The 20,967-nt window shown below is 35.9% G+C and overlaps 1 protein-coding gene across 12 annotated transcripts in view; it reads left to right on the top strand.

Moving 5' to 3' along the window:
* Wdpcp (WD repeat containing planar cell polarity effector) overlaps positions 1-20,967 on the top strand; it is a 373,249-nt gene that overhangs the window by 153,544 nt on the left and 198,738 nt on the right. For 10 of the 12 annotated variants that reach the window (XR_012439708.1, XR_012439707.1, XR_012439706.1 and 7 more), the window contains exons 11-12: positions 6,032-6,241; positions 9,300-9,423. Coding sequence is in view for 9 of the 12 variants with exons in the window: in XM_074049840.1 (XP_073905941.1) it covers positions 6,032-6,241; positions 9,300-9,423 (334 nt within the window). In the remaining 3 variants the exon portion in view is untranslated. The remainder of the gene's footprint in view (positions 1-6,031; positions 6,242-9,299; positions 9,424-20,967) is intronic. The other 2 variants (XM_074049842.1, XM_074049846.1) reach the window with 2 other exon arrangements.

Raw genomic sequence — 20,967 nt, 5'->3', positions numbered from 1 at the left:
TTGTAAGTATTGCAATAGCTATATCTCACAACTTTTGTTTTTTATCTCAATTCAATTCAAAATATTTTATTTGTCATTTTTTCTTTGACCCACAGGCCATTTAAATATTTGGAGATTTTCCAGATATCTTTTCATTTTTGATATCTAATTTAATTCTCTTGTGGTTGGATAACTTAATCTATTCCATATAACTTCAAAACATCTAAATGTATTGAAACTTGTCTTAATACTCAGAATATACTCTAGCATTGTTAATGTTTTATATATGCTCAGAAAAGAACCTGTGTTCTGCTATTGTTGGATTAGTGTTTTATAGATGTCAGTTAGGTCAAATTCATTGAAAGTGTGTTCTGCTTATTTTACATTTTTTCTGATTTTCTTTTTTTTTCTTTTTCTTTTTCTTTTTTTATTATTCATATGTACATACAATGCTTGGGTCATTTCTCCCCCCTGCCCCCACCCCCTCACTTACCACCCACTCTGCCCCCTCCTCTCCCCCCCACCACCTCACTACCCGGCAGAAACTAATTTGCCCTTATCTTTAATTTTGTTGAAGAGAGAGTATAAGCAATAATAGGAAGGAACAAGGGGTTTTGCTGGTTGAGATAAGGATAGCTATACAGGGAGTTGACTCACATTGATTTCCTGTGCGTGTGTGTTACCTTCTAGGTTAATTCTTTTTGATCTCACCTTTTCTCGAGTTCCTGGTCCCCTTTTCCTATTGGCCTCAGTTGCTTTTAAGGTATCTGCTTTAGTTTCTCTGCGTTGAGGGCAACAAATGCTAGCTAATTTTTTAGGTGTCTTACCTATCCTCATATCTCCCTTGTGTGCACTCGCTTTTATCTTGTGATCAAAGTTCGATCCCCTTGTTGTGTTTGCCCTTGATCTAATGTCCACAAATGAGGGAGAACACACGATTTTTGGTCTTTTGGGCCAGGCTAACCTCACTCAGAATGATGTTCTCCAATTCCATCCATTTACCAGCAAATGATAATATTTCGTTCTTCTTCATGGCTGCATAAAATTCCATTGTGTATAGATACCACATTTTCTTGATCCATTCGTCAGTAGTGGGGCACCTTGCCTGCTTCCATAACATGGCTATTGTGAATAGTGCGAATAGTGTCTTTGCTTCTGTTAATGTGGTTTATTACGTCTATTGATTTTCGTATGTTGAACCACCCCTGCATTCCTGGGATGAAACCTACTTGGTCGTGGTGAATAATCTTTGTGATGTGTCGTTGAATTCGGTTTGCCATTATTTTGTTGAGGATTTTTGCATCAATGTTCATTAAGGAGATTGGCCTATAGTTCTCCTTTTTGGAGGTGTCTTTACCTGGTTTTGGGATAAGTGTAATACTGGCTTCATAAAATGTGTTTGGCAGTTTTCCTTCCCTTTCTATTTTGTGGAACAGTTTAAGGAGGGTTGGTATCAGTTCTTATTTAAAAGTCTGATAGAATTCAGCAGAGAATCCATCAGGTCCTGGACTTTTCTTTTTGGGGAGACTCTTGATTGCTGCTTCAATTTCATTTTGTGTTATAGGTCTATTCAGGTGATTAATTTCCTCTTTATTCAGTTCTGGATGATCATATGTATCTAGAAATCTGTCCATTTCTTTAAGATTTTCAAATTTATTTGACTATAGTTTCTCGAAGTAGTCTCTGATGATTTCCTCGACCTCCATGGTGTTCTTATCTCCCCTTTTGCATTCCTCATTCTAGTAATTTGGGTTTTTTCTCTCCTCATTTTAGTCAGGTTTGCCAGGGGTCTATTGATCTTGTTTATTTTTTTCAAAGAACCAACTTTTTGTTTCATTAATTCTTTGTATGTTTTTTTTGGTTTCTATTTCGTTGATTTCAGCTCTTATTTTTATTATTTCTCTCCTTCTGTTTGTTTTGGGATTTGCTTGTTCTTGTTTTTCTAGGATTTTGAGATGTATCATTAGGTCATTGATTTGGGATCTTTCAGTCTTTTTAATATATGCACTCCTGGCTATAAACTTTCCTCTCAGGATTGCCTTTGTCAGTGTCCCGTAGGTTCTGGTAGATTGTGTTTTCATTTTCATTGACTTCCAGCAACTTTTTAGTTTCCTCTTTTATTTCATCAATAACTCATTGTTCATTAAGTAATGAGTTATATAGTTTCCAGCTCTTTGCATGTTTTTTGTCTTTACTTTTGTTGTTGAGTTCTACTTTTACTGCATTGTGATCAGATAGTATGCATGGTATAATTTCTATTTTCTTATATTTGCTGAGGCTTGCGTTGTGCCCTAGGATATGATCCATTTTGGAGAAGGTTCCATGGGCTGCTGAGAAGAATGTGTATTGTATAGAAGTTGGATGAAATGTTCTGTAGACATCAACTAGGTCCATTTGATCTATTGTATATTTTAGATCGTGGATTTCTTTGTTGATTTTTTGTTTAGATGACCTATCTATTGATGATAACGGGGTGTTAAAGTCTCCCACAACCACTGTGTTGGAGTTAATATATGCTTTTAGGTCTTTCAGGGTATGTTTGATGAAATTGGTTGCATTGACATTGGGTGCATATAGGTTGATAATTGTTATTTCCTTTTGGTCTATTTCCCCTTTTATTAGTATGGAATGTCCTTCTTTATCTCATTTGATCAATGTAGGTTTGAAGTCTACTTTGTCAGAGATAAGTATTGCTATTCTTGCTTGTTTTCAGTGGCCATTTGGCTTGGTAAATCTTCTTCCAGCCTTTCATCCTTAGCCTATGTTTATTTCTGTCAGTGAGATGGGTCTCCTGTAAGCAACAAATTGTTGGATCTTCCTTTTTAATCCATTTTGTCAAGCGGTGCCTTTTGATGGGGGAATTAAGTCCATTAACATTAAGTGTTAGTACTGATAGGTATGTGGTGATTCCTGTCATTTAGTTGTCTTAGTTGTTTGAAGGCTTGATTGTGTGTACCTAAGTTGAGGTTACTCTCTATTTTCTTGCTTTTTCTTTTCCTGTAGTTTTGTGCTGCCTGCCCTTTCATGGTTATGTTGGGTTTCACTTTCTGTGTGCAGAATCCCTTGAAGAATCTTTTGTAGTGGTGGCTTGGTGGTCACATATTGTTTTAGTTTCTGCTTATCATGGAAGACTTTTATTGCTCCATCTATTTTGAATGATAGTTTTGCTGGGTAGAGTATCCTGGGGTTGAAGTTATTTTCATTCAGTGCCCGGAAGATCTCACCCCATGCTCTTCTTGCTTTTAATGTTTCTGTTGAGAAGTCTGCTGTGATTTTGATGGGTTTACCTTTGTATGTTATTTGTTTTTTCTCTCTTACAGCCTTCAATATTCTTTCCCTAGTTTCTGAACTTGTTGTTTTAATGATGATATGTCATGGGGTAGTTCTATTTTGATCTGGTCTGTTTGGTGTCCTGCAGGCCTCTTGCATCTGTATGGGAATAGCTTTCTCTAGATTTTGGAAATTTCTGTTATTATTTTGTTGAATATATTACGCATTCCCTTCGCTTGCACCTCTTCTCCTTCTTCGATGCCCATGATTCTCAAGTTTGGTCTTTTTATGGAGTTGGTGAGTTCTTGCATTTTCTTTTCACAGGTTGAGTTGTTTAATTAATAGTTCTTTGCTTTTTCCTTTAATTACCATTTCATCTTCGAGTTCTGAGAATCTGTCTTCTGTGCATTCTATTCTGCTGGATTGGCCTTCCATTTTGTTTTGCAATTCTGTTTCGTTCTTTTTTCTGAGGTTTTCCATATCCTGGGTCATTTCCTCTTTAATGTTGTCTGTTTTTGTCTTGAGTTCATTTATCTGTTTATTAATCGTGTTCTCTGTTTCACTTTGGTGTTTATACAGTGCTTCTATGGTTTCCTTTATTTCTTCTTTTGCTTTTTCAAATTCTCTATTTTTGTTGTCTTGGAATTTCTTGAGTGTCTCCTGTACATTTTGGTTGACCCTATCCAGTATCATCTCTATAAAATTCTCATTGAGTACCTGTATTATGTCTTTTTTAAAATTATTCTTGTGGGCTTCATTGGGTTCTTTGGCATAGTTTATCCTTATTTTGTTGGAGTCTGGATCTGAGTATCTGTTTTCTTCATTTCCCTATGGTTCCTGTTGGCGGGTGTGTTTGTTTACAGCTCACTGGGAAGTGAGTCTTCCCCCCCTCCTGTGGAGTTTTCCTCCCTCCACCACTCTCACAAGTTTTCCCGCTCCTGGTTGCTGGGTGCGTGCCGCTGCTCCTGCCCGCTCCTTTCTGCCAGGCCCGGCTTGTTTATTTACAGTTCCGGGAGGGATTCCCCTCCCCCCCCACTTCAGCGCTCAGGGTACCCCACCCTTTTGCTACCTGTCTTTATTGTTCTTATTGCTTATTACTCAGTTTCTCTTTTTAACCTGGGTGGGGGTTGGTCTGTCCAGGCAGTTATGCTGATCTGGCCCAGGGTTGTCTGTGGAAGTACCATGTACCACTTAGCTCACCTTGTGGTCCACATCTTCCCAAACTGGGCGCGGGTGACTGGCAGCGGCCCAGGGGCTCCCCTGGTTTCTCCGTTCAACATGAAGTGAGATGCTCTGCGTGCAGGCTGGAGGTGTGGAGGGGTCAAAGTTTTGCCTCTTCTTGGTGGTCTTGCCTGCAAGGTGTATCTCCAGCTTCTCTCCAAGAGTTCACTTTAGGAGACACGCTTTCTGTTTCCTCCCTCTAGCCGCCATCTTGGAAAAAAAAGTCCTGATTTTCTGATTACATGTTCTCTTGATTCATGAAAGAAGTATTGACATTTCCAACTGTAGTTGTATATCTGAATTTTTCCTTCTTTAATTCTGTCAGTTTATGCTTTATTATTTCAGATCTCTGCTATTAGGTGCATTCAAGGATTTTTATGTTTCTTCATAAATTTAGGATCATTCATAAAAAGGGTATAGAAATCTAGGTGTTTTTTTTTTTAATCTCTCAACACTTTAAAAATGACTTCCTTTTGTTCTCTGAGTTGCAAAATTTTATATGCAAAGTCTACAACCATTCATGTCTTTGCTTCTCTGTAATTCTTGTGTCTTTTTCCCCTATTTTAAAAATGATTTTCTCTTTATCATCTTTGAACTATTTGATTGTGATTATGTTAGCCTATTTTCTCAACAGTTCCTGTCTTTCTCTTGGTACTAGTATATGTGCTTCTTATGTGTTGTTTCAAGGTATTTTCAGTTTCCTGTAGAGTTCCTGCTCATTAACATCTGCTGCCAACTGTCCTGATTTATGAGGACTTCAAGGGCTTGGCTGCAGGCTTATGGCAGGCTTTTGGATAGTCACATTTGTTGATTCTACCAACACAAAAGAACAGTAAAGTTTTACTGCTTAGTAAAGTTAGGGCAATTCCCCAGATTCCCTCTCAAGTTCAGTCCTGTTAGATACAGCACAAGTTTTTATTTTGATGTGACTTGAAGTTAGCATGAAAAATTTCTGCATCTATCTCATGAACTAATATATTAAAATTTTAGAAACTATAAATATTATAGTTAAATGATGATGACAGTAATAAAAAGAATTACAGTACTGTTTTACAATACTTTATAGCTTACAGAGTAATTTCACAGACATTTTCTCATTTAGCTTTATGATTACTTGTACTGAGAAGCTTTTGTAGAGTTGCTTAAATGAGTAAACATTGGCTGAAGGAAAAAAAAGATTTTATAGTCAGCCATTTTTAAAAGATGAAAAGACAAAATAAAACAGAAAGGTGCCCTTTCTTATTGTCATTTAACACAAAGAAATCATTAGTTTCAAATGAGATCAGACTTTTAAAAGACAGTAAAGTAAAACCAGAGCAGAATGCCTCCCTCTTTCTTTTTCTTTAAGCTTTTGGTTCTATAAGATTGAAAATGGATTTTCTTTCATTTTGGAAGGATAAAAAAAAAATGTGCCTTTGTTGTACCAAGTTATTTTATAGCAAATATTGTTTGTTAAGGGGTCAGTCGCACACTTTTGGCACTCATGCAAGAAATGGTTACTGTTGTTTTCCTTTTTGGAAAAGTTAACTTTGTTTTTGTTATTCTATTTGTATTTTAAAAGATTCACCTGGTTTTGTGGCAGGTGTCATCACTCGAGGACAGCTGGGCCTTGTGGACGTTATCTTACAGTACATTCACTGTGATGAGATCTGTGAGGCAGTAAATATCCTGAGCAGTATGAACTGGGACACTCAGGGCCAGCAGTGCTTTGTGAGCATGAGCGCCATTGTGAACCATCTTTTTAGGCAAAGGCTCACTCTGGAAAGAGAAGGTCAGACTTCAACATTTTTCATAAATGGGCTTTGTATATACATGAAGTACATTTTTTGAGTCAGTTATTTTTTAGAATGTCTTTGAGTTTTGTTATTAGAGATTGAAGGACAAAAATTTTAATGCTTTGTTAAAACTGAAAGAATCAGATACCAAATAATTCCTCTCATACATAATTATACTTTTATAAGCACATGCTGTATGGTATTTGTCAACATAAAGAACAACCTTTCTGTATATTCTTGTGTTAAACTCACAGTGTGATCATTATATAATTCAGTCTAAGCAGTGTGGAATATGCTCAGATTTCAAACTTCGGTCAGAAATTTCATGTACTCTCCAAGATCTGGTACACAAAGGGCCCTCACATTAGACACCAATATTTTTTTCTTATCTCTTCCAGATAATAATCCTTAACACTCACTCTTTGTGTCTGTGTCAGAATTGTAGCCCAGTTTGCTCATTCTTGTTTGCATCTTTCTAACTTATACTCATGACATCCCTCTTACTTTTTTCTGCTTGGATTTCCCCACCTTTACTCAAGAAGTAATTTTGGTGAATTCAAATACGATATAATTAAGAACATTTACAGAAGTAAATGTCACAATGTACCTCCAGCACAACAATAATAAAAAAAAACTGGAGGAAAGAAAAAGTACCTTTACTCATAGGAATCTCAGATGATTATTGTTAAAAGAGAGATAAGATGCTATTTTAAAAAAGGAAAAACAAAAATATGCTGGTTCTCTAATATATATTTATGAGTTGTTCACTTACATAATGTAAAATACAGCAAATATTGTGGAATTCACACCTTTATTTTACATCTTTGTGGTAAGCCTTGATAGTAATGTTGAGAAATCATGGCCAATGAGAAGTTGTCCCAAGGTAACATATGAGATAGGAAAACTAGAGTATATGTCAAAAGGTCCTTCCTGGAGAGCGCCTTCTTTATTATTTTCTGTGCATTTCTAATAGACTTTCTTGTCCATTTTTTATTACATTTCCAAAAATAAGCAGCAAATCTTTAGATAGAATTCTGTAAGTAACCTTAATTTTAGCAATTTTATAGAAGAATAATTAGTAAGAACATGTTCCTCTAGGAAGTCTTGGTCTAACTCACAGAAGTCCTGTAATAAATATTTACTTAATATTAATTGAATAGACTTTTTGGAGGTAGTCCAAGCCCATCTATGGAGATTCTAGTTTTTCTGCACTAAGGAAGTACCTACTATAGTTCTTAGCCCATCATAAATATTCAATGAATATTTATTAATAAAAACTGTAACCCCAAGATTTTAGAGCATACAGTGTTTAATATTTCTTTCAGCACTCTTGTCTAAGTACTTATTTCTTCATATTGACACACTTTCAAGATTGGGCACATATTAAAAAAAAGAAGCAGTGTCCCTAAAGAAAGCATATAATGTAGGCTATACAAGAGATCCTAAATTTATAGTTCAAGAAGAAATATGGAAAAGATAAAATATTGGGTCTCACTGTGGACACTGAGAAATTGCGAACACTTTAGTGAATTTATGTTGTGAGATAACTGTTGTAAGAAAGACTATTAGGGAATACACAATGGGCATTATCAGATTCTTGCCCTAATAAAGGGTATTTTCACAGAGCCATGTTGTGGAGATAGGGAACTTTTATGATACTAGGCTATTAAAACAAAATGCTTGTCTGATGCTGAGTAGATACATCCTCCCCCCAAATAACTGCAAAACTGATTTCTAAAACATTCAGAATTCTTCTTTGTTGAGATTTATTCTATCTGAATCTAACAAATTTGACATGGTAATTTATTTTCCTTTTATTAGTGGAAACCCAGTGAGCTCTTTTATTTGTAACCATGTTGTGGTTATCTTTGAGATCTTCATTTCTGCCTTAAATATCAAGCTGGGCTACCTAATGAATCTGTAACTGTGCTGGGAGTTATGAGTATTCCATGTAGGTTCGAGCATTTCAGATGCATGAAACATGCTGTCAGGAAAACAAGCAATGGCAAGAGATTCTGGCTTGTTTTCACAATAACAATGCTATACTCAATTTTAATCTAAATTGACTGCTGCTTTGAAAGAAAATACCTCTAAAATTCATCTTACTTTACTGTCTACATTTGAGATTTAAAAAAGAAATTACTAACAGCTTAGCCAAGTCCATAGCAATTACTCTGATGAGGTATTTAATACTTCCAAACCCAAATATACCTATAGCTAAAGAGTTTTGCTAAATAATGAATTGTTTATTCAACCCAGTGCTGGTAGCATAAAAATAAGAGGAATCTAACTGTGAACTGTAGTGTTCTCATACATACTCATGTTCTCACCATATTGTAATTACCTAACTTCTGAGTATTTCTGGGAGGAAGCACAGCTCCACAGGCATGTCTTGGTAAAACTATGAAGTAGACAAAAATATGCCTTTCCCCCTAATCTCTTGTCCCCTCATTTATCAAAACTTGTTTTCCACTCCTTTCCTCTCAGGGTGTTAGCTTTCACCCATGGACAAAACCAAGAATCTTGTTGTTTAGGACAGGATTTAGGGAAGACATAGGGACTTCCACTGTTCTCTTAAAATTGCACTAGCGAGAGAGAGTCTTACTCTCATATGCCTGTTTTTATTTGTATTATTTTAAATTCTGCTATACTGATTTCATTTCCTCACGCATAAAGGTTAGTTTTCTTCTTTCAGCTAAAGAGTAAATGTTGAGCACACTGTGAGTTGATTTTACTGGAAATACTAGTTCAAACTGTGTTTCTTTGATGAGTCACTGTTTTAATTACCCATTTGTGGTGAGAGGTTGGTTCATTATGGATTTCTTCAGTTTTGACAGCTATTTGTTGCTCAGAGTCATTGTCAGCTTTGCCTCAAGTGAAAGTTTATACACAGGTTTGTTTTTGTACCAGCTGTCATATTTTAATTTCGTCTTTCCTGCAACAAGCTCACATTTCATCCAAGTTTGCAAAACCTGACTGACTGCAAACACGAGTATTCTGTTGTAATTGAAGGAGTTTCACTTGTTTTAGTGCTGCTATGTTTGAATTCCACAGCACAGCTTGAGGCAAGCCTTGGAACCTTCTATGCTCCAACAAGACCTCTTCTGGATACAACTGTTTTGAAATATAGAGACCAAATCAGCAAATATGCAAGGAGATTCTTCCACCACTTGCTCAGGTGAATACTATGTTTGAACTGCTTAGTGTTAGACTACCAATTTCAGGAGCCATCTTCTTTAATGAGAATATTCTATAATATAGCCTCTCTGATAATCCATCTCCTAAAAGAAAAACAAATTTCTCAATAGTCTTTACTTAATTTTGTTCTTATTTTTAAGGAAATATTTTATGTTGTTTAGGGCTTTCACATCATCAGCATTCTTTAATATACTTTCCCCTTTAATATGAAAACAAAAATACCAGCTATGTGAAGTCAGTATAAAAATACTAACTGAATTTTTTTCCTAGCACTTGAGATATGTTTGTGTTTAAATTAAAGATATATGAATGTGCTACAAAGCTCTGAGACAGTCATTGTTTTACTTTACTTTTCATAATCTCTGCAGAAAGATCATCCATTGTCCTTTCATACAAAGTGCCAAGTTGCTAACTTCACTGTACCTCAATTTCTTTGCTTTATATGAATACAATATGTTCCTTCAACCTTGGGATTACATGACAAATTAGATAAGGTCAAGAAATTGCTCTGAGAAGACTACTGTAGAAGTGGAAGGACAAGTATATATACAGCAAAAAACAGATGGATAAATAGGTGGATGAAAGGAAGATGAATGGGTAGATAGATAAAAAGGTGTGTTAGGGACACATATAAATGTTGTGCTACTATAAATAAAAGCAAGGAAGTGACTAACACAAAATTTATAGTAGTCTGGAGTGAGTAAAGAGAAATATAGCAGAACAGGCATGTAGGATCCTTGGAAGCATTAGTAATGCTCCATTTCTTACATATATATAAGAATGCTCCATTTCTTTTATAGATATATATATATATATACACACACACATATATATATATATATATATATATATACACATATATATATATAGCAGGGTCTGCTAAAAAGTATTACTCTTTTAGTTGTGTATGTACTTAGAATACTTTGGATATGACATGTTCTATGATAGAAAGTGAGAGAATTTTCATTTCTGTGCACCAAAAGGAAGAGTTATGTCAAGGAGTCTCTTTCAGAGACTTCAATATGTAATCTATTTTTTTCTCAAAACAATCCTGTAAAGGGAGTATTATCACTTGAAAATTGAGTAAACAGAGGCACAGATGATAAGTGGCTTGCTTAGATCAAGTAACAAGTTACTGGTGGTACTAGATCTTGAACTAGTTGTCTTGATTCCCTGTTCCTTACTCGTTCCTTAATACCATTTATCAGTCATTGGTTGTGTATTTTTTTAGATGCTACCTTTTAAATTCCTGCAAATTGTTATCCATCTGGTGAAGGCAGATTGATAAATATATACTGGGCTGCATAAAACTTGAGGGGGGAACTTCAGAGTGGTCAAGGCTGGACAAGGTGTACTGTTGTGTAGATATTTATGTTCTATAATTAATTTTCTGTATATAAAAGTGACACTTTGAACTCTGTGTAGCAGTGATGCCTTAGAAAACAGTATTTGCAGAAGTTGAGAAACATTAATATATTGCAAGAGTTGTTATCTGTAATTGAATCTTGCCATTTTATCTGAATGATGTTGCCATATTCCAAGAGATTCTTCCCTGTGAATGAGCACATGCTGAAAGTGCTGGGGCTTCTGTCACATTGATCTGAACTTAGGGCTGTGTTCTTTGCTCTCATTGTTATTTTGCTTTTCCTGTTTCTGGCAAAAATTAATGAATTAACCTCTTGCTTGAAGAGCCCAAAAAGATGAACATGAATGAAACAGAAGTTTTGGAAGCACACTTTTGGTGGCCTCACTGTACCTTAGGCCTCTCTGACTTTATAATTATTTGCATTTTGCCTAAGTATCTTCTTTTGCAGCCATCCTGTTGGCCTAGCAGGCTTATATTCAACTAATGTGTACTTTTTTTGTTCATTGGTTTTCCTCAAGTGCAGTTTTCTAATTATTTTTTGGATGTACTTTGCTAAAGTGACTATTGCTGCTGTCATTATTAGATTCTAGCTTCTCTGTATGGTTACATCCAGAGTTGGATGTTTTCCCTTGGGGTATACTAGCTTTTTCATGTTTCTCTTTTTAAATACTTTGCTACTATTTCTTCTATTGTAGTGAGTGTTTATTAGTTCTTCTTTTGATAGTAGGCTATACATAGCATTATGAAAAAAGAAAAGTTTGGATTATGACATAGCTTAAGTTGGAACCATTCGTATGAGGATAAAAAAAAAAGTTGGAACCATTCTTCTGTTTAATCTGCTGCTAAGAAGGTTCTCCTTCTTAGGGGAAGAGAAACAGGCTAAATGCCTTTTTGTGTTTGTGAAATGCTGGAACTCCATTACTCCTTGTGCTTTGGCTAGTATTATTTTAATATTCTTTTAAAAATTATTAAACAATGAGCTGGACACTAGTAGCTTATGCCTGTAATACTAGCTACTTGGGAGGCTGAGATCAGGAAGATCGTGGTTTGAGGATACCCCATCTCCAAAATAAGCAGAGTAAAATGGACTGGAGGCATGGCTCAAAGGGTAGAGTGCCTGCTTTGCAAACATGAAGCCCTGAGTTCAAACCCTAGTCCTACAAAAAAAAAATTAAATAATAGAATAAATCCTAAGCAATAAAGACCATCATAGAAAAGAATCTCCATGGCAACAGGGCCTCATGTGGGACTGAGATCCAGACTGGATTCTTTTGATAAAGAAGAGTAAAATTCACACTGATATAAAGGGTAAGTTCATAGTTTGAATTGTGATATTAGACAAGTATACTGTGTAGATTATTAAAATACAAGTTTTCTGTAAAAATTTGGTTTTGTCTTGGCTGTAGAGCAAGTCTACAGAATTTTTTTTTTTTGCGGTACTGGGGCTTGAACTCAGGGCCTTCGCCTTGAGCCACTTCACCAGCCCTGTTTTTATGAACGGGTTTTCGAGATAGGGTCTGGTGGAACTATTTGCCCAGGCTGGCTTTGAACTGCCATCCCCCTGATCTTTGCCTCCTGAGCAGCTAGGATTACAGGCGTGAGCTACCTGTGCCCAGCCACAGATATCTTTTTATGTCTCTTGATTGTTTTTATATGTAGTAAATATGAAAAATTACATGAAGGCCTTCTTCCAAATTCAAACAAATTTAAACTTTAAAATTTGTTTCTCATGTTTTTTTCCGATACCTTTTTGTAGGTGTTCAAAGTGATCAATCTTCATAAAGAAATGTTTCCTAGAGGACTGGAGGCTGGCTCAACTGTAGTGTCTGCCTAGCAAGCACGAAGACTTGAGTTCAAACTCTAGGACTGCAAAAAAAAAAAAAAAATTCTCTAGAAATAGGAATCATTTCTCCTAAAATTAAAGATAGGAAGCAGTAGCACAGTGTTAAAATGGCATGAAATGATATAGTCTGAGTCATAAAATCATTAAGCTACATGACATTTACAGAAGGCAAATGCAACTTGGCCTAACTAAGTTTAGAAGGCAGTTAGTAAGTTGTTTACCTTCTATCTGCATCAAATCCAGTAGTCTTCCAGAAGCCCTGAGCAGGAAGTATTAGCAAATAAGAGTGTCTTGTCATGAACAGATAGAAACTATAATAGGAATGCATACATGTCGATGAAGTGAAAGAATAACCATTTCAAATGAGAATGCCAACATGAAGCTTATTTCATTAACATGGAAATGACAAATTATGAAGAGTTAATAACTAATTCATTAAATTTATTTTTCCTCTCTGTAACTATAAGACTATCATTTTCTCACAGTGGTGTTAATGTGATTGTGACATGAAGAATTATACTTTTTTGGCTTTTTTTGCAGTGCTGAGTTTTGATCTCTGGGCCTGTATCTGTTAGCCAGGCACTCTACCTTTTTTGAGTTACATCCTCAGCCCTTTTTTGCTTTAGTTACTTTTTTCAGAAAGGGTCTCATATTTTTTGCCCAGGGTCAGCCTTGGACTGTGATCTTCATGCTTAAACCTCCCACGTAGCTGTGATTATAGAGGTGCACCACCTTACTCAGTTTGTTTTGTTAAAATGGGGTCTTGCTAACTTTTTGCCCTGGCATCCTGAAACCACAGTCCTCCCAATCTCTGCCTCTCAAGTAGCTGAGGTTACAGGTATGCACCAACATGCTCAGCATGAGAGTTGTTCTTCTTAAATTCCTATAAAATAGAAAGCAAAATTTTCAGAAATGGCAATTTATTGTCTAGAAATAAAAAGACTGTATTTATGAAATGTTTATGGGACATTTATTGAAACCTACATTTTCCTTTGCAATGTAATAACAAAAAAATAAGATGAATTGATGGATATATGGAGGGATAGATGGATATGATAAAATAATATTATAAAATGATGATAGAATCCAGAAGTTATATATGTATTCTGTCAACTTTGCTATATTTTTGAAAATTTTTATAAGATATTGGGAAAAAGTATACATTATATTGAACTCAATATTTACACTGAGAATTCAGAAAAAAAAAGAATAGTCTTTTGGAAATGGCTCTTAGCTTTCTTTTGTAAAATGGTATGATATAGAAAATAATTATTTTTGCGAGCAAAAAAAGTTGTTAAACAATTCAATTTCTACATGGATTTTTTTTTGTTTGTAACTTTTCACTAATGGAGCATATATAGAAGATAGAATAATTAAAATGAAATCATTGCAATCATTACTAAATAAATTAACTAGATGCTCAGGCAACAACACAGAATTATCTGCAGAGAAAAACTTTGTGGTTAGATCATTTAAAAGTGCTGGATATTATATTTAAAATATTTGGTGAAAGCATGGTTGAAGTAGCAGAAGACTAAGAGAAACAGAAGCTGAAGTGACAAGGATGCTGGCTTCCAAAGAGAAAGCAAAGTCAAAGCTCGCCTCGGGAAACTGCTGGCACCTGGCTGGAGATGCTTGGTGTAAGAAGGCTGTGTGCTCTGTGGACAGAAGGTGAAGGAGGGTGAGGGCTCAGGCAGAGAGGGGGATTGGTCAGAGGTCTTGCCTAAAACAGGCCCCTTTTTTTTTTTTTTTTTTGATTTTCTTTTTTTTTCTTTTTTTTTTTTCATTTTTCTTTTATTATTCATATGTGCATACAAGGCTTGGTTTATTTCTCCCCCCTGCCCCCACCCCCTCCCTTACCACCCACTCCACCCCCTCCCGCTCCCCCCCTCAATACCCAGCAGAAACTATTTTGCCCTTATCTCTAATTTTGTTGTAGAGAGAGTATAAGCAATAATAGGAAGGAACAAGGGGTTTTGCTGGTTGAGATAAGGATAGCTATACAGGGCATTGGCTCACATTGATTTCCTGTGCGTGGGTGTTACCTTCTAGGTTAATTCTTTTTAATCTAACCTTTTCTCTAGTTCCTGGTCCCCTTTTCCTATTGGCCTCAGTTGCTTTAAGGTATCTGCTTTAGTTTCTCTGCATTAAGGGCAACAAATGCTAGCTAGTTTTTTAGGTGTCTTACCTATCCTCACCCCTCCCTTGTGTGCTCTCGCTTTTATCATGTGCTCATAGTCCAATCCCCTTGTTGTGTTTGCCCTTGATCTAATGTCCACATATGAGGGAGAACATACGATTTTTGGTTTTTTGAGCCAGGCTAACCTCACTCAGAATGATGTTCTCCAATTCCATCCATTTACCAGCGAATGATAACATTTCGTTCTTCTTCATGGCTGCATAAAATTCCATTGTGTATAGATACCACATTTTCTTAATCCATTCGTCAGTGCTGGGGCATCTTGGCTGTTTCCATAACTTGGCTATTGTGAATAGTGAACAGGCCCCTTTTGAAGAGGCAGCATCCTTCCTGAGAGAACTAGAAGGAAGGAGAGTATAAGATGCAAAAGGACTGTGAGCAAAAAAGATAATGATAAACTTGTGGGACCCTAAACAAAAATTATCATATAAAATATGTACACTAATGTCTATTTCAAGGAGTTAAATTTAAAATAAAATAAAATCCTCAATAATAATATATAAACTAGAAGAGGAGTGAAGAAAGTTAAAATAGTCTAAGATCCTTATGCTTTTTCAGGAGGAAGATAAAGACATTTACTAATTCTTCAATTTCTGGGGTAATCACTAAAAGAAAAGGAATAGAATATATCATTTTCAAACAAGTAGAGTAAAAATGTTGGACATGGAAAAAAATTAACCCAAGAGATGGCAAGAGTTAGGGTAGGGTACAGCATGCAGCAGAAGCATGGGGAAAACAATGAAAAATAGTAAACACACACATAGTAAAAATGAATTAACATTGTCAATGCAAGTGGACTACATTTTTCATTTGCAAAGATTGTTGAAACAGATTTTTCCCTAAGGTTTAACAAGACAAAAACTGACTAAAAAAGAAATAGAAATAAGGAGATTGGTGATTAATATTTCTCCCACAAAATATGGTCCTAAAATGTTTTCAGCAAATGAGGTTCCATTTCTATAGTCTCAAAGCTCTGTTGTTTTTTAAAATTCTGTTTTCAAATGTATGTTTTTTACATAGTTGCAGTCATTGAGTACATGAAATTTTAACATCTTTAAAGAATTCTCAGAGGGTTGATTTGTTGTGATGGCATTCTCTTTGATATGGTACTCAGTTTTAAAGATTGCTCACCCCTGAAGAGTGGTCTACATACACCTGACCAGACTTGTTTAGGGCAAGATGAAAGAGTGAGAGTGGGAAATAAGAGAGGGAACTGTCAAACCTCAAGCCCTTTAATGGAAAGCAACTAGAACAATGTCATCTTACAGAGGAAAGAGCTGGTTTTCATGCGAGCCCAGGTAGGGCTGTTTGGGAAGGAAGACCTTGAGTATGGGGATTCCTTGGACTCCTTGGACTCCTGCAAAGGGTGTGGGGAGTCCTTTACATGATAGCAATTTGAAGAAAAGTTGTGATACTTATCAGTAAACTGGGAAAACAAAATTGGCAGAATGTCAAAAGACTATGGTTTTAGGGTCATGGTCTATTCCTAAAGTGCTATAGGAAAGGGATTTTTTTAATTTTTGAAATTCAAGTTTAATTGACAAGTAATAATTTTGTATATTTATGTGTTGTTATGATGTCTTGATCTGTGTATACATTGTGAAGTCAATCGAACTGTTTAACATACCTATCACTTCATTAGTTTATCTCTTTTTTGTAGTGAGGATGATAAAAATATATTTTAGCAATTTTGAAATATATAAATATATTGTTATTAACTGTGATCACAGTGCTTTTCTATTGCCTAGCTCCTCCAGACTCTGGTAATCCCTTTTCTACACTCTATTGCTATGGGATTAATCTTTTTAGATTCCATGTATCACTGAGATCATATAATATTTGTCTTTCTGTGCCTGTTCTAGGCAATGATATTCTTGGGTAGTACTCAAAAAACATAGGCAACAAATAAAAATAAATGAATGGGGTTGCTTTAAGGTAGAAAGAATCTGTACAGCAAAGGAAAGAATTGTTGGAGTGAAGAGATAACCTTTAGATTGGAAGAAAATATTTTCAAACCATATGGCTGATAAGGAACAAATATAAAAAAATCTATAAGAACCTGAAACAACTCAGTAGCAAGGAAACAAAAAATAGGCAAAGGATCTGAACAGATACTTCTCAGAGGAAGAGATATGAAAGGTCAACACATATATGAAAAGGAGCTCAACATCTCTAATTGTCAGGGAAATGCAAATTAAAACCATAACATAGTATCACCTTATGCCTGTTAGAATGGCTGTTATCAAAAACGAATGGGAATTTGAAATTTTTTCTTGTCCTCATTTTCTTCGACTTTGTCATGGAGAGTATATGCACCATGTATACCTTGGAGGTTGTTGTGCAGGTCAGATAAAATATTATTTGAAAGCTCTTTACAAAAGGAAACTGAACATCACCGTTTTTATAGTAGACCCCTGCTATTCTTTGGGGATGGGTACTTGTAGCCCAAGAACTCTCTAAATGCCCTCAGTAGTGTATACCACTGAGTAGAATGCCCATGTAGTGAGACCTCACTAGGTGAGCACATTAGGTACAGGAACTCATTCTTCTACATCAACCATGAGGTGCTGAATTCAAATTTGTGCTAGCTGGCTCTTAGTTTAATCCCTATTTATGTTTGTGTTTTCATCTATTTCAAGTCTCCACATGTCCTTGACTGCAAATGCCAAGGTCGATTATATAAAATAGGAGTCAGCTAACTACAACCTACCTCCCAGTTTTGTAAATACAGGTCTGTTGGAACACAGCCAAGCCCATTTGTTTACATATTGACTAAGGCTGCTTTCATGCTATAATGGTAGAGTTCAGTTGTGACAGAGGTGTATCCCTCCAACTATATTTAATATATGGCCCTTTACAGAGAAAGTTTGGCAACCCCTGTTAAAAGCACAACAGCAAGAGGTATCTACAATTATTTGGAGCATAGAGCTTGAGTGCAAAAGGAAAGAGAAGGAAGACATATGGCATTCCATTTGTAATATTGTGTTCATTGCTTCACACAATGAGTTTGTTGAGCAATGGATTTCATAGATTCTAGCACTAAGAGGCTGAAAGTTCTGTTATATATGAATGGGTCAGAGGGAATTTTGACACACTAAGCACAAGAGAGCTAGGACTATCCTAGGCCTGCTATCACAGCGGTGGGATGGATCCACATAGGGCATTACCGAGCTCCTGTGGGAACTCTCTTCCCTTCCTTTCCCTTTCCTTTCCTTTATACTCTTCCCACACTTCTCCCCTTTACCCCCTCCACCCTCCCCTCCCCTCCCCTCCCCTCCCCTCTTTTCTCTCTTTTCTTCTCTTTCTTTGTGGTGCTGGGGATCAAACCCAGGAATGTGTACGTATTAGGCAAGCACTCTACCACTGAGTTATATCCCAGTGCTTGGCTCTTAACTGGTACCATGAAGCTGTCATGGGTGTTCTGGCAAACTCTCATCAACATGTACAATCTAATTTTGCTAAAACTGGGTAACATCCTATTGCCATGTTATGTATTACATGGAGCATTGAAGGATGTAACATTACAGAGAAGGAGTATTCATTTTTCACAAATAAGACATTTATCAGGCTGTTATTAGAGAAAAAGTAAATGCTTTGGTATTATTTGAGACTCTTACTAAGTCATTCTACAGAAAAAGATTTAGTCACATGGTGATTACTGATAATGCTTTTAAACATACTGTGAGACACAAATTTAGTAGAGTAGTTAGATTGCATATAATTTGATTTATTTGCAAGGTTTTGTTTTGCTCACTGTTTTATTTCACAAAATAAATTTCTTTTCAAAAAACTTACTTTAATATATAGTCAGTGTATAGTTTATTGAGTCATCACATTCATCACAAAGCAAACATAATAACTGGGCCAGCACCCCAGTAAAGAAGGACAGGAGGCCTGGTTCAAGTGGTAGAGCACCTGCCTCACAAGCATGAAGCCCTGAATTCAAACCCCAGTCCCACCAGAAAAAAAAAAAAAAAAAGGAAAGGAAATTGGAACATCAGAAACACCACTTTTCAACTACCAGTTGCCTTCTTTCCTTTTCAGAGGTAATCATTGCCTTCTAACACTGTAGATTAGTTTTACCTGTTTTTGAACTTAATATGAATGAAATTATACAGTATATTTTCTTTTGTGTTTGCCTTTTTTGCTCAACATATGTTTATGAGAGCAGTACATGTTGTAGCATGTGGCAGCAGTATGTTAATTTTTATTATTGAATGTTATATTTTTCATGACATTCTATAGGAATATACTACATTATTTGTCCATTTAACTGTTGTGGCACATTTCTGTTGTATCCAATTTGGAGCTATTACAAATAGTGTTACTTGCTTCTTTTGTGAATTGTGTGTCTATTCCATTGGAGTATTTATCTTTTTCTTAACTGATTTTATAGCAAATCTTGGCTACTATTAATATCTTTCTTATGTTACAAACATTCTTTCCCAGTTTACCATTTGTTTTTCAATCTACTACACAAAGTTTTATGATAGTTGTTCCAAGAGAAGTTTTATAAGGCCAATTGGCATATTAAATTTCTCTATTATGATTTCTTATTTGTCCTTCTTAGATCTTATCTTCTTAGGATTATGGAAATTACTTACCCCTATTTCTTTCACTCACCTTTATGCTTTACATTTTATTCTTCTAATGCTCTGAAAATAATTTACCATAAAAAATAACACATAGAGGCTGGGTATGGTGGTACACACCTCTAATCCCAGCACCTGAGGGTGGGAGAGTAGAGGCAGAAGGAACATGAATTTGAGGCCGGCCTGGGGAAAAAATTGTTAGCAAGACCCTACCTCAAAAACAAAATAGAAACAAAAGAACTGGAGTTGTGTCTTAAGTGGTAGGGTACCTGCTTAGCAACTGCTGAGTTCAAACCCCAATATCACAAAAAAAGAAAGAATAATATCACATAGATTCAGCTTTATTTTCTTCAACCTCTCTGGTCAGTTGCCCTAACATCATGTTCACATTTTCTCATGGCTTGTGAGCCTACTTTTATTCCACATTTACAATTATGAGATGAGTTTTGAGAGCAGTCACAGTTTAGCTCATCCATTTCATTTGACACCTCTCCTTATGGACTGACAGAGAAAAATGGAATTCTGTTAATGTCACCAGGATATGTATGTGACACTACCTCTTTAAGAAAAAATTTAAACCTTTTTTCCCCATTCCAAATTTTCAAATGAAATCGCCATCCTGAGATGCTTTGAATCTTCAAGCTTTGGTGCCTTATCATCCCCTCTCCCCTTGACAAGTCAGGCTTTAACCTTTGTTAGGCTTCTCCCTCTCTCTCACTCCTCCTCACTAGTGCTGCAATAGGCTAATGCTTGAAGAAGGTCATGTGTTGTCAACTTAAAAGTAAGCAGAGAGAGTTCAACTTCAGTGCTGAACATGTACCTAGTTTACTGTTAACTAGATGCAGGCAGCTTTGTTTTCAAACCCCTTTTTAAAATTTTTTGCTCTCCCCAGAATCTTCTCCAGTTTTTTGCCTTAGTTTTTGTAAATACCATTCATTTACTCAACAAATAGTTATATTACCATGTGGCATGCACAATGCCAGGAGAGGAGAAGAAAGCTCAAAGGTCCTCCCTGTTGAAGATACCTAGGCTGTAACCCTGTGCTCAGTGTAATTCAAGATCCATGACTGCTGATCAGGATCAAACATTCCAGTTTATATATGTGTTATCTCACTAGCCTTCAGCCACAGTGTTACATCGCTTAGTCCACTATGTGCATATTTCTAACACATTCTCATCTGTTTCTCCCCCATTTTATCAATTTTATGCATTTCATTTTTCATTTCAGTGACTCACTTGTAGTTACTCCTGAAGAACTTCATTCTTTCCTGCCTATAAATGTAGGTGATTACGGTCCTGTGAGTCCTCTTTGTCTTTCTCAATGATAGATTATTCTCTTCCTTCCCTCCATCTTACCCTGTCATGTAAACACTCTTTTAAGATCTGTAAGAGAGCTGGAAGCAGGATATGTGTTTAACTGACTTACTAGCTTTTTTTCCCATAGATAAAATTCCTGAGCTATTGCATCTGGACAGTTGACATTTATTATTTGAAGGTAGTTCATTCTTAATCAGAGCTGTGAC

The sequence above is a fragment of the Castor canadensis genome, chromosome 12 (genome assembly GCF_047511655.1).
Source record: "Castor canadensis chromosome 12, mCasCan1.hap1v2, whole genome shotgun sequence".
In the NCBI taxonomy this organism is placed as follows: Eukaryota; Metazoa; Chordata; class Mammalia; order Rodentia; family Castoridae; genus Castor; species Castor canadensis.
Note: the sequence above shows the minus strand (reverse complement) of the source record. Positions and strands in the feature narration are given on the sequence as shown.